General features: G+C 34.3%; 1 protein-coding gene across 1 annotated transcript in view; it reads right to left on the bottom strand.

The window, feature by feature from the left end:
* Positions 1–24,587, bottom strand: part of BBS9 (Bardet-Biedl syndrome 9) — a 288,972-nt gene that overhangs the window by 203,370 nt on the left and 61,015 nt on the right. The window contains exons 13-19 of the mRNA XM_031059382.1: positions 23,453–23,555; positions 22,378–22,482; positions 20,402–20,416; positions 16,817–16,957; positions 14,546–14,641; positions 10,125–10,297; positions 8,129–8,281 (exon numbers count right to left, since the gene is read on the bottom strand). Coding sequence (XP_030915242.1) covers positions 8,129–8,281; positions 10,125–10,297; positions 14,546–14,641; positions 16,817–16,957; positions 20,402–20,416; positions 22,378–22,482; positions 23,453–23,555 — 786 coding nt within the window. The remainder of the gene's footprint in view (positions 1–8,128; positions 8,282–10,124; positions 10,298–14,545; positions 14,642–16,816; positions 16,958–20,401; positions 20,417–22,377; positions 22,483–23,452; positions 23,556–24,587) is intronic.

Genomic DNA, 24,587 nt, shown 5'->3' on the forward strand with positions numbered 1-24,587 from the left:
AGCTAATTTATACTATGGGTGTAGCTCTCACTGACATTATCTGGGGAAAATGACTATTACAGGAGAGAGTGTGATATATAGGCTTTGAGTCATGCATGATAAACCCTAATGGTTTTGCTTTGAGGTAAAAGTCCTTACTAATCAAGTAATGAATCATTCCCAAAATGTCAAGTTCCCGAGGCCTTGTGTGTCAGAAGTGCCACTGGAGAGAGAATACTCAATCATTAACGATCACTTTTGAGATTTTTATCAACTGATTAATAAGCAAGGAAAAGAGTTAAGGGGCTTGAACAAAGAGTTAATGGACCTTTAATGACATTCCCTGTGTTTTAGTGAACAGAACATATTGAGTTTTATTTGCCACTGACTACAAACCACCAACGATCCAAGTGCTCCACACATTGCAAGTGTTAAAATATTGCAAGGAACAACACTTTGCCTTTCAGAATATTAGAATATTGTACGTGCTTTAAAAATTGTAATGAACATACGAACTTTGTATTACGCATAATAGTGTAGTAAATTACAAATTAGAAAATATGAGACTGGCTTCCTAATCAGTAGATGGAAAGGAGATAAAGAGAAAAATTAGGAGATTATATTTTTTTCTGCAGTATTTTAGGTGCTGGACCTGTTAGTACCAACTATCATAGAAGTAGAAATTTGGATTTTATATAGACAATACTAAATAGACACCCAGGAACAACTCTGAGGACTAAAATGAAGATATGATGAAGTATTAATAGTTATAGATACGTATATGCACATGTACATGAACACTGACATCTAAGGAGGGCAAAGGAATTTGCCTCCAATATATTTTCCATCTTTGTGCTGAAATCATTATGAAAATATCAAAAGAAATTACAATATCTAACAGTCTGAAACCACCAAGAATCACTAACTTAGAGTTCTATTTCCAGCTCCCTTGAACAAAAAAACTGTCGAGCCAGAAGTCAGCTCAATCGTATGAGTCTCCAACCAAGAACCAGAAATGACAGACTCAAAAATCAAATGTAAGGCTGTCATTTGATACCTGGGGGAATCTTATTCTGAGAGCAGAGAAAAATGGGAAACAGAAGCAAAGAGGGGAGAAAGGAAGCACAAACATAGCAACAAGATCCAAATCTCTTGCTGAACAGATGAAAAGAACTTTGGACCTTCCAATTGGAGTGGCTCTCTTTTCCACACACCTGTCTGTTTTTCATGATAACAAGAAAATTCATGTACATATGCACATTTTAAAATTCCTTCACAGAATTATAAAGCACTGTAAGTGTCAAATACACATTCTTTCAGGGAGAATTCAGTACCAGGAACTAGACAAAGCCTAAAGAGTTGTCACCAGTTTGAATTAATTGGATTCCAGAAAACTCTAAACAGGAGAGATACAAGATCAAACTTAGAGCATATACCCAGAGACCAAAAGACAGAGCACCAGAAGTACTGCTTGGTACAGCCCCCAACAGCACAGCTAAAGACTAAAACAGAGCTGCAGAGAATGTAGCAGACAGTCACAGAATTGCTCCACACCATCTAAAAGACAGAGATGGAGAACCATCCCCACCTGGGAGCCACACAGCTACATCAGTGCAGTACTATGGAAGGTGTATTAGTACGCCTTTTTGTTTGACTTTGACAGGTGCAAAGCCTCCAGATGGCCCCCCATTCACATCTAGCTGATGCTGAATGCAGGTGAACCAGATGTGTGACAATAGTCCCAGCAAAAGGCAAGCCCTTGGACACTGGGCCAGAACCCCATGTTTTATAACCAGGCTCTCATGAAAAATGAGGGCTTAAATCAGCCAATGATCTGTTCTGAAAAGCGATCACAAGTGTTCCAAAAGGAGAAGAAAGTATGCTAACCTTTAGATATTTTTCAACTGCTAATTGTTTTTTATATGAAGTGCCAAATTTCAGAGAGGAAATCATATCATTTGGAAGGCACAATGTGGAATCAAGTAGTTCTTTCAATCCTATAATGATTTACACCCAAAACTAACTTTGCCTGATAGTGTGAAATATTCTAAAATGGACAAGAACCAGCACACAGTATTTAAATACATAAAATATTGCTTGACAAGGTTGCAACACTCTTGCTTAATCACAAACCACAACAAAAGAGAGACATAACATGCATGATCAGTAACACTGGGCTAAAAATTCCTCACACTTGTCTGGTTAAGTACGATGTGCTCAGAGGGATTCTAAGTTCCTTTAAGTTCTGTCCAAAATTTAGTTTAATTACACATTCTGCTGAAATCTCAAGAAACATAAATATTTAGTGCGCTTCTCTTGGCCTTCTAAGTTTGCTCATGGATGAAAAAGATTTTATTTTTTCCATACATTTGGTTTGGAAATTTTGTTGTATCACAGCTTTCTTTTTTTGGAGGCTTTTATTAAAAAAAAATCAGTTAACTGTTTAACATGAGCTGCATGTTCTTTGAGCTACAGATCTGATCTTACATGCTTTAATTGTGTGTTGCTCTAAATATTTTTCTTTCTTTGACAAAAAGAAAATTAAGGTAGCTTTAGATTTGATTACCAAAACATCAACTTTTAAGAACAGAGACCAGAACAGATCCTGTCATGTAGTACAGTTACTCAGTCTGATTCTGAAAATTACATGGGATTGAAAAGCTCCAAAAGGATCAAAACAGTTGCCAAAAAAAAAAAAAAAAAAAACCACCAACAGTAAACAACAAAAGTAAAGACACTTAAGCATCAATCTTGTGCTGCAACATAAAACTATGGGCCAGGCCTAAGTTTTTGCAGCTGGCATTCATAGTGCAGTTGCTTAAATTTCATCTCAAAACCATGAGCTAGTCCATCTTTCTGTTTAAATTAGGCTATGTCAAAGAAACAGCTGTGTAATGAAGTTCACAAAGTTCTGAAAATCTGTGCACCTTTCTTCAAGACTTCCACATGAAAGAGAAAGGACAAGTCCTGTGACATTACTAATTAAAAGAACCAGTGCTTTCATTTAGAGACATCTGGCTTCCAAATCCTAGCAAAAATGCATCTGTTTCTTCAGAAGTCTCCACTGAATGTTCCAAGCTGCCCAACTTCCAAGGCTGTATATGAGGGGACAGCTCACATCTCAGACCTCAAGGAAAAGGGCTACCTTTATATGTGGATAAAGCTTTCTCAGTAACAGGCAACAAAATCCTATACAGTTTACTGCCATGTAAGTAATTAAAATGGATCGTCTTGATGGAAATGCCTTCTTTAGTCTAAATGAGGAATCATGGTATCTCTACCTGGAAGCAATTGTGCTTGTTGATGACTTTTAACAGACTGATGACAAAAAACTACATTTACTTTCTAGAAGGGAGAGCAGATGAGGAAGTCACACTGGAAAACCAATCTGTAGGAATAGTGTTATTTCCTACTACCTTAAAAGAAAAACCTATAAGCACTTCTTGAAATCAGAAAGACTATTTGTTTCAAGAAGAGTTTTTAGGTGAAAAATTCCCATGTGTATTTATCTCCTCAAGATGCAAATCGTATACAAAACTTCCAAGATGCAAGACCAAGATAAGATAAATACATACTGTGTACTAAATACAGCAGAATAATCTGGACAGATTCTAATTGTTTACGAAGTAGGATGAGGAAATCACATTGAAAATCTCCTTATTACTACTTACAGCCAACTATTTATGAGAGGTTATTCAATACTAAAATAAATAAAACGAATACAGAGGAATAGCTGAATTAGGAGAAAACAAAGGAAGTACATTCAGCATCAATTAGTTCTGGTTAGAAAAATGTGTTAAATCCTTTCACTAATTGAAGATGGTCTCAAATTTATAAAGTATCTGAAGGAAAAGCTAAAATGTATCACTGATCTTAAAAAGAGACCCCATTTGGAAAATACGTAGTTCTTAAGTCTAGATGTCTAAGGCCATGGAACTGTGCTGGCCATTTATGTCAGATTTGTTCTGTCAGCCCATTCCTAGAAACTGTCTTTTCCAATGACCACACAAAATTTTAACATGAAGAGCCAGAAATCATTCAGTTCCTCTAGATGTGATTTTTTTTTTTAATTAGCAGACTGGGAGGAGAGAAACACTATTGAATTGTTTCTACTGAGACAGAGGGCATCATCCCTCTTCTCTGGGTAGGTGGCTGCTGCCAGTCAGCACTAATTCATGCACTGGCTTGACAGTGCACAAATAAGCAACTGCTAGAGGGAGACTGAGGCCAAGGGTAAAAGATAAGATCTCATCATTAGGAAGCACAAGAAAGTCAGTTGTTTTACAGGATGAGAATGAAGAGACCTTAGAACATGGGGAAACCTGAGGTACTGCACAATAGTGCCATTAAAGAATAGGAAGAGAACTATACTATATATGTTGGGAGTGTGAGGATACGGGGAAAATCACGATTTGCCTTGGTTTTTTCTGACTTTTTTTGTAATACTAACAGAAGCAATGCAAGGTAGAAGTGATTGTTAACTACATTCTTTTTTGTAAACTGGAACTGCTCAGTCTTGTCTCAGATTCATGTTTTAAGTATGTAAAAGTGGCTAAAGAACAGCCAGTGCCCTGGGAGAACTCCACCCCATATTTAAAATTCATCCTCCTCCTTCCCTAAAAGAATGTAACTGTGGTAGGCTTCCAAACAGGGTTAAACACAGCTTACAGCTAAATATTGCTTATATTCATCAGGATAAAATCCATGTGCGTTGAAATAAGAAATTGAAGTATCTCATTTTTATGACATTTACTAATTCCAGCTTGTACCTGGAAAACCAAGTAATGCTTGCCAAGAGTCAATGCACGAAAATTATGATTTCAGGGTAAGAACCTGCAGCTACTGCCAAACTACGAATATTTTTTTCTATTATGACAGAAAACACATTGTAGACATAAAAGATTATTAAATTGCACTTTCAAGCAATAACAAGTCTCTGGTAGGGGTGTATTATACAAAGTACATAGTGTTTACAACAGCTACCATAAAATTTGCTGCAATCTCATTTCATCTTTGAAGTCCTTTAAAATACAAAATGTATATGGAATCTCAACTACCATTCAATGGCTTTTAAATGTATCTTATTAAATCTTTTCTTAGGGCAAGTGTTAGCAGCATGTCCAAGTGCACATCTAAAATTTTTTTAGCAGATCAAGAATTTCATGGGCATCTATTTCTAATTGAATTTTTTCTATTATTTTCATAGCACCTTCCTACAAATCCTCCTTAAACATCATAAGAATAACATTTCCTATTTCAAATGTACAAGACTACTATGTACATAACAGCTTTCCTTTTCCTTCCAGAACGGAACACCTGATGCCACTATTTGTTAACTGTTGTTAACACTCACTTGAATCTATATAGATCTAAAATATTACTTCAGAAAGTCAAATTCTAGAAGAAAATGTAAACAGGACTACAAAACTAAGAACAAGCTTTTTGTCATTACACACACTGATGCCTACTTACACATCTCATTACTGTCAAGATGGAAAGTAAAGCTCAAGTTTCCTTTTAATGGACCAATCAGCAATTTTATTGGGGCACTAAATATGGCCTGCCTTGTTGGAAATGTACAAGGATTAATGCAAAAAATTACTTCATAAATAGAAGTACTTTTTACCAGGGAATGAAATGCAGCTTGATTAATTTTCTCCAGTTTGAGATCTATAACTTTGGCATTGTACATTAACCTACCTATCACACAAACACAACTGCTACTTGAAGCTGAAAAGCTGAAAATTAACATTTACAATCTACTTAAGTTGTAAAATTTGAATCAGTTCAGAAATTCATAACAATTTGCAGGTGGGCAAAGAAACCATACAGAACATGTTTAAAGTAGGTATTTATCACACCTAGGCAATGAAACTACATGAGTAGAATATTCATTATTTTATTTGTATTTTAAAAATTGTTCATAAAAAGGTTATACATCTGCAAGGAAATGCAGGCAGCAATACAAGGCATCTTTATATCTCTGTGGATTTGCAGAGGTTACAATACTAAAGTTTCAATTTTTAAAAAATCCTATGCTATAATAATTATTTTACTAAGAATGTAATTCATATAGGGCCCAAGTCCTGGAAATTCTGTGTTAAAAAGACTAATAAAATCACACACTCACTAACTGTAAACCCCTTTCTGCTCTTGATGAAAAGGTTTGGAATACACTATAAAACCAAAATACAGACATTTCCCTTTTGAGTACAAAACACAATGTGAGAAGTAACAAAACCTTGCCTTGCTTTGCACATAACAATTACGTTAGTGAAAAATGAGGGAATAAAACAAGGCAATTTTTTTATTTTCTCATTATAAAAATATTTAGCATAAGAGAGGATATGAGATTCTCAGACGATTATAAGAAAAGGCATATTTATTTCAATGTCAAAAAGCTACATGCCTAAAAGAATTTTTGGAGTGAGACTTCATACTGTTCGTATTTAAACAGCCTCATTATTCCTTTTCAGAAAACACATTTATCATATTTTGAATACCTCAACTATTTGCATTACACATACTTCTTCAAATAAAGACAGAATATGATACTGAATTAAAGAAAACAAAGTCTTTTCTAATACAAAAATGTAACATTGAGCAATTTCATTTCACCCCCAGAGAAGAGTCAATATTAAATCCTACCACAGCTCTCACTTTCAAAAGAACACATGCAGCAGTGGGGTCTCTATGGCAATCACCATTTTACTACACTTTGTTTATAGTAACAATAACAACATTTCTTTTTTGGAAGGGGATTCCCACAAAAAAAAGAAATTACAAAGGAAATCTACCAAGAAATCTACCAAGTTTAAACAATTATAAAAAATGTAAACATTTGTTCTTTGAAATCTTTTTCCTTATTCTTCTTTCAACTATTCTAACTCCAATTCAAAAAGCCTACAACAGTAATGTTAAGAAAAGTACCCATCTAATGTTGGTATTAAAGACTTTATAAACTAAGCTTTGGCAATATGCATCTATTTCAACAACCTGACTTATCCCATATTCTCAGAATTCAGCTTTCAAATCAACTACACAAGGAAACTGTCAAGCACATCCCAGCTGCCCTTAAGTTTAAAGGCAAAAAGTTTTACACAGCAAAAGCAGACTCAAAAAACTCTCTTATGTTAATCTTTCGGGCTTATTTAGTCATGCCATTTCAAAGCGTTAAAGAATAACCCATCTTGCACAATACCTAGTATTTATTAAAGCATCCAGAAAATCCCCACCTTCAAACTCAAATCATCTCATGTGAACTCATGTGAACTCAGTAAAGACTGGAATATTACTGTGAACTCAGTACAGACTGGAATAAAAGCAAATCTGACTTACATAAAAGCATACATGGAAAGGCAGTTTTGTCCAATTTAAAATGTTTTCTTAGATGAATAGAAGGGGGAAATTCATTTTTTTTAACACCTTTGGGTTTTAGTTGTTGTGATATACGACACTGCAAAGGTAAGTCTTTTTTCCAGTAAGGACACTAATTGTGACTCAGTTCTCAAACAAGGAATGTCAGAAAGTAAGATCCTCCAACAGAAAAGCACAAAACATGTAAAATAACTTTTTTACAAAAGGGACACATCCTGAAAAAGTTATCTTAAAGCAACACAGAGCTGAGGCAGGAAGAAAAATTGGTTTATTCTTTGTTCAGTATGGGGATAGTTTGGGAAGGATTTCTTTTTTAAAAACACTGTTCTTCTGCAGATATCACATTCTGAAATGATTAGAACATAAATCCCCATAGGAAGGACATGGTCAGTCTCAGACAATTTTGTTGTGAATGTTACCCCAGCCAAACCATTCCACCAGTTTACAGTGTACTATAAAATATTTACACAAGCTATGAACTATAAAATATTTTCACATGAACTATAAAATATTTACACTATCAACATCAGTTAGGAAAGAATGATGTGCTGTCAAGCTGGTATGACCCAGGAGTAAAGATTTTGTGGTCACAGATTAAATAAAACTATTGCAAATCATCTGGAAAGTTACAGGGACTATTAGGTTAAACAAATTACTGCTTCCTGGTCTCTTGGATGGTAAATGTAACCAGGAAAGCATAGCTTATGTGCATTAAGCCAGGTTTTACCAACAAGATAAAGAAAGGTTAGGCTCATAATCAAACTGTACTGACCTCTCTGAATGTTCCTTCTAGCAAGGTGTCCAGATGTTGAAGAGGAGCTGGAGTTTTGTCCTTGAATCGTGTCAGCAGTCGCCGCTCAATAGCTCGAAACTGCACAGCCCTTTCAGATAACAGCTCCTGATACTTCTCAGCATTCAAACGTAGCTGCAATTTAAGGGTTTTCAAGAATTCAGGTTAAGGGTCATATACATTCATGTATGCACATTCCAAATGAAATGCAAGGAGGATAGGAAAATTTTTGAGACAGAGTGTAATACTCAAATACTCAAATACTCAAATACTCAAATATGAATACCATTTATGCCAGTTTCTTACTTTACACACCTTGTGAAGCTCAACACTTTCAAGAATTATTATTTGCCACTGAAATCTAAACTAATTGTCAACGGCCACAATAACCAGTGAAAATGCATAAATATCTCATCTAGAAGCCTATTAACAAGAATGAAGTTTCTCCACCAAGACACAAAGGCTTCTTCTTGCTTTGGTGTGCTATTTATGACACATATACAGTGTACTGACTTGATATTCATTGCAGTAGAAAGCAAATAGTTACTCCCTCAGCAAGAACAGAAGTACTGAATTCTGTACTGATTAAATTATTGTCTTTTTCTGAATTTAAATCCTTTTTCCCTTTATCTATACTGATTAGCTAATAGCAACAAAATTCCTTGAAGTGCTCGCAAAAGAACCTTTAAAAGATAAAATGATTAAAAGATAAAATAAGAATTTTTATTATCTGGGCACTTGATGTACACTTTTCAGTACATGCATCAAAAATAAAAATTACCAAAGATGAGTCTTTCACAAAGCTGTGATACCTCTGTACAGCTGATGTTATAGCTAGCAGAAGAAGCATCAAGACACACAGCTTTCCAAATGCAGGCAAAAGTGCCCCAAAACTAAGAGAAAAGGTAAGTTTCTTAAATGTACATACCAGATTATATTTAAAAATAAGCAAATGTCATTCTGTCCAGTACATTATTATGAAAAGCAGTTCAGAGGTGCTAAGGGAAAAAGAAACACCATGAAGTTTTACTAGAAGTAGTAGGAAAAAAGCGACATCTCAGATAAGAGATAACTCAGGTAATTTTTTCCTAACCTTGCCAAAAAAGCCAGTATGTTGAAACTAATAGGGATGGAAGCATAAGAATGCCTTTATTAGATCATTTGACAGTTTTTAGACCAGATAATTACAGTTTAAATTCAGAAATTTCAAAAGAATCAGCTACAATATAAGTAGAGTGTAAATTAGCATCCCAGAAATCACACCTGTATTTTGAACTTCAATGTATGTAAGTTTGCTATATAATCTGAAGAAGCCTAGGTTTAAGGTATTTCTACAAAAACAGTCACTTTTTTTAAAAATCAACATTTTTTACTCTCAAATCAGTTGGAAGACAATAGAATAACTACTCAACAGCTTGAAATATAGACCAGGATCTAGGCTGACTACTCAAAATATCACAGAAAATCCCAGTGACACCATCCATCTTTCTGGGCAGTGACAGCTCCACCTCACAGAAAATTTGGCAGCATGAAAAAACATCCAATAGTATTTCTCTTTCTTGCATACACAGGTTGTTGCTTTTGCTCAAATATATGAGTTTAACAGAAATTTTCAAATAATGATTCTCTCTTTTTATTGGAAAGGTATGAGGGAAAGAATGCATGTATTTTTATTTATTAGCTATTTCTACAAGCTAGCTGAACTACTGGAGATTTTTCATTGTCACCTGCATGGACAAACAGGAAAAAGTAATTACATTTCTTTTATTTCTGGTCTGGCAAACTTCCTTGAGCCTCCAATGATACTTCTACAAGGGCAGTTTTTAAAAAATCTGAAGGGACCTTCCCTTAGATACTACTTAGTATTTTCTGAAAGCCAAATGCCTGTGATACTATAGTTATAATCTGATTAATTATTGCACTAAAATCCAATTTTAAACTAGCAGACCATTAGCAATTCACATTTTATATAACATACCTCAAAATGTCGATCAATTAGTTCAAAATATTCTTGCAGGGGAATTGAACCAGAAAAGGTACATGAAAAATCCTTGCAGTTTTGCTTCTTGAAATGCTCCTGTAGTCGGTGTATGAGCTCTTTTGTTACCAGCCAAAGGTCTTCCAACTGATCACTCTGAATCCTGTATCGTTCTTTGAGTGCAAGAACAAATACAGGACTAATAAACACAGTTTTCTGACACACAGATTTTCTATACAACAGTTCAGCTTACACTCAAATTGAACTTATTAACTGTATCCAATGTCTACATGAGATTTTCTTAAGACATGTACATTCACTAGTGTTAAAGAAATACTTGTATTTTATTGACTGTGCTGCTTCACTTTAAAAACAACAATATTAGTACAATATTAGTACAAAGTGATTCTTATCCAACTACATACTATGACTTCGTAAAAATGGCTCAGTGTAGAAATCAAAAGTATTAATATAAACTGAAGTGAAAAACCAAATCCTGATAGGTAGCGCTATCTGTCCCAGCAAGTTCATTTAACTCATCAGATTTTAGTGAATTTCAAAGTACCAGGCTAGTACTGGTATTACTAGTATAATAGATAGATATAATAGATTTTATTTCTAGTTCATGTTTATATAATCCTCTCTCCAGCTTCTATGAAATCAGAATTAACTAATATTACTATTAGTTTAATTAACAGAATTAACTGATAATAATTAATAAATGTTGAGAAAAGCAGTGTGGAAAATCATAGGAGCCTTTTAATTTTAATTTTTTCAGATAAAGCATTTTCAAAAATTAGGTCCTTACATCTTTTCATTATACATCTGCCAATAACTAACAAAAAAAGGATAGATAGAAATGTAGCTATGAGAACTTGACACAAAATCATTCCTTTTCTTTTGCTCTTGTTAAAAAGGTCCACAGTAAATCAAATTAACCAGAATTCTTTTAAACTTGAATGTACTTATTTTAAATTTTCTCAACATTACTAATTCAAGATTGTTTGACATTACCACTGGCATCATTCCCGGGATATGTATTTCACTGAATACCGAATGACAAATTCTGTTTACAGTGTAACAGGAAAGAAGCAAGTTTTATTTAAAAACATGCTTATTAAAGAAAAGAACACCATCTGCTAAAGATAGCATTTGACCTAATATCCATTTTTTAAACACTCACAATGTAATGGCTGGACTTACTTGGATGTATGACTATACTTTGCCTGAAGTGGTTTTTCCTTGACGGAAATTAGGTCAGATGTTTTCAGGCCAAATCAACAGTCATTCCATTTATAATTGACATATCTAATACATTAATGGTTTAAAATGGACAAAACTAATTTCCTCCAAATTGTACATTTAGTTTCCATACACTGTTTGTTGGTCAATACAAACACAATCTAATTTTACCATGGTCTGAGTAGAGAACATTGCAGTCATTTGCTTTTCTGTGATGTTCCAAGTCTCGAAAAGGACAAATTAGATTTGGAAATGTTACAAAACTGAGAATCTGTAGTTAAACTGAACACATGCTTTAAACAGAAATACAGCGAAAAAGAAAAAATAAGTAACTGTGCTTCTGTTCATCCCATGCTTTTATGATGGTTAACCAATTTGTAGTAGTCTTTTTGTTAAAATAAGCTCCATTACAGAAAATTACAACAGATTTTCAGAAATTTCTCTATCAGAAAAGCAGGAAACTGACGGGTACCAATAAATTAAATAGCATACAAAGTCTTTTCACACTACAACAGGCTGACCAAATAGTACAACCTGCATTAGGAATAGCTGTTCAGCCAGTAGGAACTTCAGAAGATTCAGTTTACTTCTCAGCTAGGAAACTCACATCAGAAGAAAAACCCCCCAGCCACAGTTAGCAGTCAAGCCCTCCTTAAATTTTGATTAAAAGACAATTTTAAAATTTTCAGCCCAAAAAAAATGCCTTAAAGTCTTAATCCAGCTGGTGCAAGCTACCTCTAATATATATTTTCTGTCAATACCTACTTCAGGCTGGGTTTCTTTGCAGCAGTCTTGACAAGCTGAAGTAATATCTTCAATTGCTACACTGGTTAAAATGGATTAGCTAATAGAATTAAAAACTAACATGAAAACAGATGTTGCTCCTGTTTGCAGCTTCAGCAATGAAACCCAACTGAACCTTGGCAACCTTCATTGCTACATGCAGCTCTTCCCATTCAGAACTTAAGGTCCATTTGATAGGAATATTGGAAAAAGAGGTCTTCTTCCATTGTCCATGATAAACTCCTTTCATGGAAAACCAGAAATAAGATTTGACCTTAAAAACTTCTTTTACTTTTCTGAAATACCATTTCTTCTAGTAAAAATTTATCTACACATTGAGGTTTCTTTTTGAAGAACACTTCCTCAGTTAAAATGCTATACAAGCGCTTTTACAAAGTATAAACTCAGTGTTACATAGCAGAGTAAGTACCTATCAAATAATAGATAATTTCATCAACACTCATTAGTTTCACAGAAGATCTGTTCAGTCAAGCACAATCATTTCAGTATCATGATATTCCACCAAAAAATGCTTTTATATAATCCAGTCTCTGTATATAAAAATATTCTGAATTATGACTGACTATCAGAGTTCTTACAAATATCTACCTTTAAATAAGATTTTGTTAGTTACATTTCAAATAAGCACATTCCCCCCCTAAGACCTTCTCTAACCAACTCAGTTCAACACATGAAGTGGATGCTGGAAACAGGCTGTTAACATAGAAAGTGACATCATACTACTCATTTGTTTTCTAAAGTTAGGATTCCCATACACAGTAAATGAGTAGCCACACTAAGAGAAACAGACATTGTGAAGCTCCTTTGTAAAGTGAACTTCACAAGTAAAGTAGTGTGGGAAAGTTTATTCTAAGACTGCAAGCGTCATTCCTAGCTGGTGAATAAACAAACCTGAGAGGAAAAGATTGAAGATTGGGGGTAGGGATGTGTGTGATTAAAAGTTATGGCCTTCAATAGAAACTGAAATATATTCATTACACAGAAACAAATTTGTCCTTACAGCAATCAGATTTAACAACTATGCAAGAAAAACTCCAAAACAAAGATTTGAACTGCAACCAGGAAAAAGTTATTTGTAAATCCTTTCAATACTTTGATTGTTGAAAACTATTATTGCACTTCTAGTTCAGTTAAATCTGTTTAAGATCTCCTATTCGAAGAAATATTAAAAACAAAGTAACAATAAAACAGCATGTAAATAATGCGTACAAAAAACAATACAGATGGATTTGATCCTTAGAAATGTAAAACAATTCTTAGTAAAATTAAAATTACTCTCCAGATGGTTTCTGTTTTTAACACATATGATTACATTACAAAAGGTGTTACATGTTATTTCATAGGTCACAGCTGACCCCATCAATATTTATATTGCGCATCACAAATATGGATTTCTGAAAACAGTAAGGAATATTATCTCGGTGTTGAAAAAAATTCACATCGACAAACCAAATTGTGATTTTTCACTCAAAGCAGTTTCCACAAAGCATTCACACAGCGTTCCAACTGAACCCTCTGCAGTGCACAGTTGCTTTTCTAGCTTTTCAGTTTGTAGTCTGCTGTATTAAATGAACACTTTGTGCTCTGCTGGCATGGAAAATGCAAAACACAATTGAACTTATGTGGTTCCAAGGCACATGCCAAGAAAGGGTTTAGCAAGTTGAGCAGTTGTACAGAGCAGGACCATAAACTGTTGAAAATTAAGAGAACCTATCTCTTTCAAAGAGCACAAATTTAGATGCCTGGAACAGGACTATTTAAATCACAAACTGCCCTATACAAGAGATACTGGATCAGGTAACAGCTTATCTACATGCATGTTCATACACTCTTTAAACATAATAAGAAGGATCATGAATCCATAATCTCTTACTTACAAAGATATACAGACACTTAAAGGAAGAGATGAGCATTTACTCAGATGTAGAGAAGCAAGTAGGGTCTGATGCTTAATTTAAGTCAAGGATGACTCAAAGTCAGAGGGAAGTTAGAAACTTCCTTTTTAATCCCTTTCAAAAATTTCAGTAGGTGACTAATTCCAAACACAGATGTTGAAATTCCTTTAAGATGAGGGGTTTTTCCATTATTATAATGACAGTTTTAGTTTATTAATAAAAACATTGCTAAAAGCTTTAAGAAAATCCAGTTTCTTCAGAGAACTACCACTGTAGTGTACTATATTTCGAGTATGATTTTTTGTTTTGTTATACAATTTTATTCTTGAAAGGAGGTAAGAAACCATCAATTAACACTTTGAAACTCCTGTGTTAATTTACAAACACTGATTATCCTTCTTTGTATGATCCACACTCTCATTTTGGACATATTCTAACTGATGATCAGGCTTCTTTTACTCTAATACTGACAGAACTTACGTGATGTTTTTGAAGCAAGAAGAGTGGTTTTTGAACCAGTTAAAAACTGAAATCCGAGAGCATTTGCTTGGTCACCTTCAGACGGATCAACAAAGTCTGAAAAAGAAAGTTAAATACCATTTTCTGTAATTTGACACTGGCATTCAGCAAACCTCAATCCATAGCCAGGACTATATCAATCTTTGAACAAGCAATTGAATGTGATTGTTTCCCTTCTTAGGGTTCAAAAGTAACAAATATCAGCAGTTTGGTACACCCTTCCTTCATTCACAGGTGGAATGTGAGCCACACACTGTTTCCCTTCCCCGGCCTGAAAACAACAAGTTGTTTCCCAGAGGTTCAGTCTGTACATTCTAAAAGAACTGCAATTATTGTACAGCCCAAAGACTACCACTTTTACCAGATGCAAGGTCACCCTTAATTCAGATATTTATGCAAAACTTTTGCAGAAATTATCATTAAAATGCTTAAGCCCACTCTCTTTTTAGCTTTCAGCACAGAGCAAAACAAACATTCAGCTTGCTAAAACTAGCTACTCTGCAAAGCCCATCCATGTACATCTTTCTTTTCATTCCATATAGTGGATTGTACCAGTTAAAAAGGTTTGATTTTAGAATATTATATTTTTAAAACTATTCTTTGTCACCACTACTCCCACGACTTCTCCTGAAAAAAAGCCAAAAAAGGGAGAAGAGATAGTACTCTTATTGCATTTACCAATTCAAATTTTGTTCACAAATTACATCAAAATAATAAATATAAACATAATAAACAGCATACTCTTTTTATTTAATCACTGTAAATGGAATGAACAGAAATCAGAACATTTTAATACCTCCTTGGTCCTATGCTTTGTTTTGTATTCTCAACAATGAATCCCTAGGCTAAAAATAAAATACAATGTGCTATTCTGAAAGCATTATTGCTTAGCCATAATGGAAGCTCATTATTAAAAACCTCAAAATAGAGACCCTTAAAAAAAATGTTGCACATCCAGTTGAGAGTAAAGCTATATTTACCCTTAAAATGAAGAGAATCATGCTACAAGAAAAAACCAAACAAAACAAAGAAACAACAACACACCAACAAAGCCTACATCACTGTTCTCAGACAAATATATTATATAAGCTTATAAAGAGATGCAGCTAATCCTTAAAAATACAATAGTAAAGTTGTTGGCCCATACAGCTCTCAGCAAATTGTTCCAGAACCTTAGTCATCTGAATTTCTAAAACTTAATCACTGCCAGACTGAACTTACTCACAATCACATTATAATCCCTGTTTATTAATTTCTTCTTGTGCTAATATGATCATCTAGACCCATGATATAGCCACAAAATATTTACTGAAATCAACTGTATTATCTTTTTTTTGCCTGTGTATTATTAAGCTAAATGAGTCACTTTCCTTTAATTCTCTTGAAATCTCTAGATAACATTTTTCTCCACTTTTGAGTTATATGTATTCTATTTTATTTAATATCAGCAACTAGCACTTAGTTTGCCAGTGCACAGTAACATGATACTGGTTTCCTGCATAGAAACATTTTGTGTAATGCATCCTCAATTTTTATTTCTTTGCTTATGATTAGAATGTATTGTACCACAGAGTACTCCTGTGGTAACTTCCACCTCCTCTCTCTTCCAATCGCGAGCACATAATTACAGCAAAACTTATCTTCTTAACACTATACTTTATAGTACTCAATTTCATTCTTCTTCCTCCAGTCCTAAGTGGAAATGAACTTCTCTCTTCAAGCTACTTTAATATAATGCTGAATAGAGAACACAGTTTGGTGTTGTACATCAGAAAATAGTAATATGTTCAAGTCTTCTTTTTGGTTGAAGAAGGTAACTGAAATTATTAAATATAGTCAGCTTCAGACTGATACATCAAATACTCCACAAGTCATCCTCCAAAGCAAATGTACCCCTTACATACAACATTTACTACTTCTGCTTTGCCCTGCTCACCTTTTTTTAAATGAATGCCCATGATTTCCCCGTTCCAACACTGCTTAAGTAATTTTATGTAAAATTATTGTCTGCATACATAAAAATTAGATCTATACCATGTAAAGAAATATGCAGTTTTACCAGAGATGGGTATACTACCCCAGGTGTATTATTGTTGAAATACTATGCCATCATTTCTTCCAAAATATATTTTTTAATATACTAACATAAGATTTTTTACTTTCTTCATTACTTCACATGGACAAACAATTCCTGTTGGGAGCTTCTAACACCTTTTATATTTAAAAACCTACCTGGAAAAATGGTGACAAAACTGATGGGAGGTTTGTTGGTATCAATAGTTAGCTTGTGGTTTGCTGCTTTTGAAGGTTGAGCTGGAAAGCAAACTAACTTCAAAGGCAGACTGAAGCTACACTGTGAAACTCTTGGTATTCCTAAAATGAAAGAACACAGATTTTTCATTTCCACATTCTGAATACAGGATACTTAATACTGCTGTCCTCAAAGAGGTATAACAAGATATTTAATGTGATTAAGGAATGTCTTAAAACCAAAACTATATAAAATTCTCATTCTTCTTAAAATTTTTCACCTAAAATATCTTTAAATTTGAATGCTTCCAATTACCTTCTAAAGTGAACATCTTTATGTAGATGGGAAAATAAGAGTTATTAATAAAACTACTGCATACTATACTTACACTAATTAACATGGAATGAAGATTAGTTTTATTTAATGCTCTAAACTAACAATACCACTTTAACACAAAAAAACCACTGCAATTACTCCCAATGCTTCAAATACAGAATTGAAGCATCAACATTTTCATCAGGAATATCACAAACCAAATGCACTTTATGAGTATATTTACTCTTTTTTTATACACTCTTAAATAACATCTATGCAACCTTCATATTATCTGTCAGAGGTTTGTGGCTTAGAAAAAGAATGGATCCAATGGATACATTCCAAATCTACATTAAATTCTGTATTTCAACTTATTGCATCATAATAAAACAGAACTGTAGAACAAACTGGCTGCTGCTCTTAATATTGGGATCTACTATCACAAGTAATTTCATCAGAATGGTGCAGGAGAAAAGAGGAAGTTTTAACATTAACATTTAGAAAACACATTTGAATGTGTCAAAAATTTTCTCAGATATAAATATTGTTTCAAATTGCTGGCATGTCAGAGATCGCCTGGTATGTTCTATGCAAAAGGCAAAAGTGCTTATTGCTGTGAAATATGGAGTACTTGCTCTGTTGAGAAGACAGATTGTGGGATTTTTAAGGACAATTTTTGATGAAGCACCTACAGGAAAACCTTGTTTAACATAATAGATTTTTAGAGACAATAAAGTAAGCTGGTGTCAGAAAAGTCATGAAACTGATCAGTACACAGAGGTATACCCAGAGAGTATAAGAATTGAGCTCAAACATTCAATAGCCATCCAATAAACCTGTTGTGCTAGTAATTTTGTTTGTTTGCTGCTCCTCAGATATCTTCCAATGAAAAAATTACTTCTAAGACTCATGTCAGGGAAAAATGCTATCATAAGGCTCAGATTACTCTCTGTGCTCGTCAATTCACAAGCTGTTTTGGCTGGCTGATAATGCCTCCAAGTAACTGTTCTGCAGCAGCTTATAAATATAAAATCATAGAAAATTGAGCAGAAGATTCATTCAAACTGAAGACAGGTCTTCAAAATTAGAGTGTCTCCAGGTTCCAAGGAAAATTCCTAAAGGAATACTTGAAAATAAACCCATGATCTGTCAGAACGATTCATTCAAGTGTATCTTCATCATCTGATAGGAAAAGTAAAATTTTTCTTGATGACAGCATAACACAAGCATCTTAGTATTAAACTTAGATAAGGAGGTTTATCAACAGGAAATATAGGTAGCAAAAGTAGGCAAAAAGATTTTGATATATATTTATATTTAAAACAAGACATTTTTCTTGCTTTTTTCAGACCAGCTTTTTTCTACATGGTCTGCTGTCAGTCTACCTCATCATAAACATAACTTTTCAATATTTCAGACAAAGGTCAAATCAAAATTAAATCAAGTATTATCTAGCTTTTGGAGGAGACTGGGGAGATTTCTAGTTGATTAATCCAAAACAGCTACATATAAGAAAAACAAACCAAAAAGCTGCAACAAAATTTATCACTACAGTTAAAACTTGCTGGGAAATGTCTCAGAGTATTTCAGAATTTTAAGTGGCACTAAGGAAACAAAGTAGTAGCTACGTGTGGGAAGCACAATTTCCTCAACCCATTGATGTTCTGTCTAGCAACACATCTCACTTCATTTAGAGTTGATACTTTGCATGATACACATTTTTAGCACTATAATGAAGAAAAAAAAAGGACATTCAGATTGTCCTCTAATCTGAAAAAAATCAGAGGATGTCTAATGTTATCCTATAAGGTGCTAGTATTTAAAGGCATACTATGCACTTAAGTAATAAAACAGTTGCATGCCCTGTAGATACTATTTCATTTCCAAATTCCTCATGCATTTATTTAGTTATATTTGAAATATAAATCAATGTGCATGATAAAAAGTATTAAAACTCAGATGTCCCAACTTAGCATGTTAAATATTCAGAGAAATAATATTTGCTCTGGTATTGTTGATCCTGAGTTTATGCAGTGCAGTGTATCCCACAGTAATCCAAAAAAGATTTTGTCACAGATAATTCTACAAAGTTTACCATGCTCTGCAATATTCTCCTCAGAACAAGGTTTTCATCTTGTTTTGATATTTCTTAAAACAAAAGTCTGACCTTCATTTTTAGAATAGTATTCTTTCAAACCGTATACACTTGTTTTAATACAGTTTATTGATCATTAATTTTTTTAATTACTTTGTCTAGCAGAAACATGCCACAGGGTAACAGTTATTCTTGTCAAGAGCAATATCTTATTGAGATGTTTCAAGCATCTATTTCCTGTACAACACCTCAAGGTCCATTGAAATATCCAGAAACCAGAAAAGGTGGGGAACAGTAACAGTTACCTTCCTGCTTTTTTTTACTGCACTTAGTAAGCTCAAAAGAGCATAAGTATTGAAAAATAAGACTCTCATATACTCATCTATAACTTTGGTTTAGAAAAACTGCAAAACTGGAAAGTCCCTTTCAATTGATCTCTAAATGTATGACAATCAACTTTTTCACCTTCTCAAAACACGACAAAATGTGTATTTAATATGTTTATTTTTAAAGTTCATAAAATATCTTCTACAAGCAGCACATCTTTTCAACACATCTACAACTACACTGCAAAAACCACCCTTCTCTTTTTAGTCTTCATATACATAAGCTAATTTTCCAGTCTTTTTTGTCTCTTAATTGTACCTTATCCATGAATTGTATCTACCACAATCACAGCTAAGTTTTGTACTGCTGGTAGTCTCAGACAGAGAGCAGCCTTGCAGCCTTGAATGCAATGTTTGCAATAGGAGTTGGAATGAGGACATGTTGTGACATCATTCTCAGAGCTATTCAGCCCAAACAGCATAAATGCTTAATTGCTGTTTCAGTTGCACTAAAGATATAATTTAGCTGCTTAGCTGCTAAACCTGGGAAAAAAACAGATATAAGAAAGTATAATTGTTTCCAATTTCCAATCTCAATGTACAAAGAACTTAATACTTACACAAAATTCCCATATTACAAATGAGAAATGTCCTTCACCAAGAAATGTCCTTAGGACCTTCTGTTCTCTATATCCTCAGCTTCATAGCATCAAACCAAGAATAATAAGGACTTAGAGAAATAATAGGCAAAATAACAGCTCCCTTCCAAATCTGTTTAATTCAGCATACACTGTCATTCATAAAACTTGGCAATTTTTGCATTCACTCACCTTCAGGATTGAGCTCTGCCATATGAGCAGCAACAGGACAAAATGGGGAAAAAAAAAAACATGAGATATTACTCAAATTTTAAAAAAAGGAAATATAACAGGGGTTTAAAAACTTAAGGCACATTTATTAAGTAGACAATACATAAAGACATAATACTAGCCAAAACCAGACATGAGACCATATTCATCAATAGTGCAACTCCATCCAAGTGACTGACTCATCAAGCTTCAGCTGTCTGAATCCCACAGAGATAGACTGAAGAGTGATTTGGCCACAAATATGGATATCTTTAAAAAACTAAAGAGGAAACAGTCTCTGTTCAGATAAAATGAAGTCACAAAAGTCTTAAAGTTTGTTTACTAGGGTATTACACTTAGGGATTTGACTGCCAAGTAACAAGTATTTGTACGTAATTTCACAGAACTATCTCAAATTAATTATTTAAATAAATATATAAAAAATTGGCAGATCCTAGCCCTAATCCTAATTATGTTACTTTACTTAAAAGTCTTCGAAATTCAACCAACCAAAGATAAGTTTTTAAAATTTATTCTTCAGTTTTAATAATTCTGTTAGTTGTCATGTCTGCTTGTTCTTTTTTTTAATAGACTATAAACCATCAAACACATTCAAGATGCAAGCTTTTCTTACTTCCCTAACCAAAAGGGTTGCAAAATCCAACTTAATATCTAAAATAATTTAAGCTTTATTAGCATTACCTGAAAGAAATAATACATTTATTTTCCAGCCTTAGGAAGCAAAATTACAGAAACAAGACCAGCAAAAAAGCAAGCTTTCAAAATCAGAGGATCCAAGACACTCACTAGTGTGCTACCTATTCAGTCATTCCAAAAACCTGTCTAAGGCCACATCACTAATTTGGACAGTTATGAATGCACAGCATCTCACAAGGAATATGTAGTCAGAATCACAGGACAGAGGGACTGAAGTTGTACAAGCTGTTCATACAGGTTCCCAATTAAAAGGGACGGCTTCCTTTTCTTTAGAAACACCCAGTTCATTATTTTTCTAGAAATAAACATTTCAGTCACCACACAGCCAAGACTACCATCATAAACACAATGCTTCAAGTGTGAAGTGATACAAAGAAAATATTTACATAAAAGTGTCGATATAGGATAAGGTACTCAAGACCACCACCCTCCACGGAAGCCCTTAGTATACATGCACTTCTTTCATGCCAATCTACTCCATTTGTGCTGGCACAGCTCTGTCTTTGCACAGTGAACCAAATCAGCAAATCTGGCTGAGAAACAACTGGTGTCTGTGTGACCAAACAGGGGAGGAGGTGCAGGAGCAAAGCCAAGCAGCAAGAACTGACAGCTTAAACTGGTTTATGCAACATTTAACATGTAAGCCTTGCCTAAATACAGTTTCTCAGTAGCCTGACACATTCACAAGGCTGAGTGTAGAACACTAAGCTAATAAACCTTCAGTTATGGATAGCAGAATACATTTACATATTCTATCACTAGGACACTGTAACATCATAAAATAATATTTCTTGGGCTTGGTTTATTATTTGGAATGAGTATGTTCATCTGTTAAAAAGGAAGTGAGGAATAATCACTCCCAATGCTTATTCAGATCTCATTCTCTGTGGGGAGGCATTATCATCACATTTGTTGGCAGACCAGAAGGGTGAAAAGTCATAAAGATGTAATAAACTTCTCACTCCAAGAGGTGGAGCAGAACAGAAACAAATTGATAGGACAGAGTGAGAAAGCTGGTACAGCTGTTTCCCAAGCAAAAAGCTTCTGATTTTACCTCTGTAAGACCAATTACACAAATTGATGCAACATAAAATATTAACTAAAACTGAAGACTAGCTAAACATTATTTCTTTAATTACTACTGCCTTTAGTATATTTCAAAATAAGATTTATAAGAAACACATAGGAAAAAAGGCTTCAAAAAAAAAAGGCACATCACTTTCAAGCCTCCAGTGGCTTACCTGTTGGTATATTATAAGAAACCATGCAAGTCCCTTCTAGTTCTGGTGGAGAACAATTCTCCTTCAAAAAGACAGACAGGACCACAGTTTCTGATGAATCTGGTTCTAAAAACAACACAAAATGAAACCAATTAACAGGAGCATCCAAATGAAAGCAGCATATTTCCTAGCACTTTGGGAATTATTTTACTAAATTATCCTTTCTCTATTAGTTCACCATTATCAAATCACTGGACAAATCACTGTACTGCCTTTTTTTTTTAATCCTTAATTTGTAAAAGGCAAACTAGGGCCTCAAAGTATCTTGAAGCATAACCTATAAAACAATTCAGCACACTGAACATGGCAAATATAAAAAGAAATTAGATTTACATTGTAATTTTGGCATTCTACAAAGCCATTTGCTTCTATCATGTGTTGAGAAAATATAAGAACCGCCCCTTCAAATGAGAGTAGCAGTCAGTAAAGCCCTGTCTCAACAGGGACTATTACTTCCCATTTCAGAGCAGAAATGGCCTGCAGTTCCAACTGAAGCAGCAGGCACACTTGTCTGACCTTCAGCTCCTCCACATAGTCTTAAAGGCAGCCCCACCTGCAGTCTAACCAACAACAGCTGGAAAAATTAGGATCCTCAAAAAGCTGATTCTACTTTGGGAACAGACGGTAGACTGTTACCCAGTTGACAAACTTACTGTCCCTGTTTGTAGATCAAGACTGGCATTTCTACATAGACAGAAATGTCAGCCAAACAAAATAACCCAAGACTACAGAAGTACTACAGGATAACTGGGGGGGGTTTGCCTCTATCATGAAGCTGCCACTCTGTCTCTCTTCACCTGTCACACATCATATCACAACCAAGGAAACAACTCCCCTCTTTCCTACTTCATCTTCCTCCACCAAGCCATGTCAAAAAGCTGCGGAGTGCAGGCAAGGCAAACCTGTAATTGCTTTAACCACTGCAACAATGTATATCTGCAACAATGCACTCGCTGGAGGCTGGGCTATACCTTTTCAAACCTCAGAAAAAGTAACAGAATAATACAACAGCTGTGATGCTAGTGCCATAATTTACCCAAATCATTAAAGACAAACTGGTCGCAGGTCACTGCTAATGGAGCTTGCACACACACGGCTAGGCATGGCTTCTGTGCTGCCACTCTGCTCTGGATTGTTATCTAGATCAAGAGACATACAGAAGTATTTAAAGGAAGCAACTAATTAATCTGCACAGAAGAAAAAAAATCCATAACCAATAGAAAGATACGAAAATCTGCAAAGACCAATTCAGCAACAACGCTTAAGGACGTAAAATTTCAACTTCAAAACAAGTATTTTCATTTTACAATTCTTATTTACTCACAGCCAATAATGATGCACAGTAACTTTCAAGATCACATAAACCTGAGGGGATTTCTCATGTTTATTGTCATTTTAAACCAAGACACACTACAGCTAAAGTATTATTTGAGGGCTTAATACCTTGCATGCGTCAAAAGCATTCCTTCAAATCCAAACAAATATAAAACTTTGCATTTGTTAGGTGATCATAGTGAAAAAAAACCCCAAGAAGAATAAAATCAAAGATAGCCAAAGAAATTACTTCCTTTAACTGCAAACAGAAATGCATAGTCTTCTGAATAATTTCAAGTTTTGGGGTTTTTTTACTGCAAACAAAATAAGAAAATCGATATACAGCATACTCAGCACAACAACTCCAGATAGTGAAAGCTCAGCAAAACTGGAGTGGCCCTCATTTCTTCTGTCGTGCACAGCTATTCCACTGCAAAACCAATGGATATCAAAACAGTGTCCCTAACTCATATCTAAAATGAAAGTATAGTGGTGACTGAGATCTGAATGTGGTCAGCATAGACAGAGACCATATTTCTAATATTACCTATTTTGCATTGCTGGTCTACCAAGGAGCTCACTAGAGCCAGGTTAAATCAATTTAGAATATTATTACTTCTAAAATTACTCAAGTATTAGGAAACTACTTTGACTACTTTAACTTAATTAACATCAACACTGATTTAACAATGTTTAACAATACACCAGTTATCGCAGAAGATTCTAGAAAAAATTGAATTCATGGTAACTCCTACATTTGGTACTTTTGTTTCACTAAAAGGTACAAGATGCATAAACAAGAAAAGAGAATGGGGAATTAACTGTGTCTTCTCATTTAAAGAAGCTTATGAAATATA

Source organism: Geospiza fortis, unplaced genomic scaffold (assembly GCF_000277835.1).
Source record: "Geospiza fortis unplaced genomic scaffold, GeoFor_1.0 scaffold346, whole genome shotgun sequence".
NCBI classification, from domain to species: domain Eukaryota; kingdom Metazoa; phylum Chordata; class Aves; order Passeriformes; family Thraupidae; genus Geospiza; species Geospiza fortis.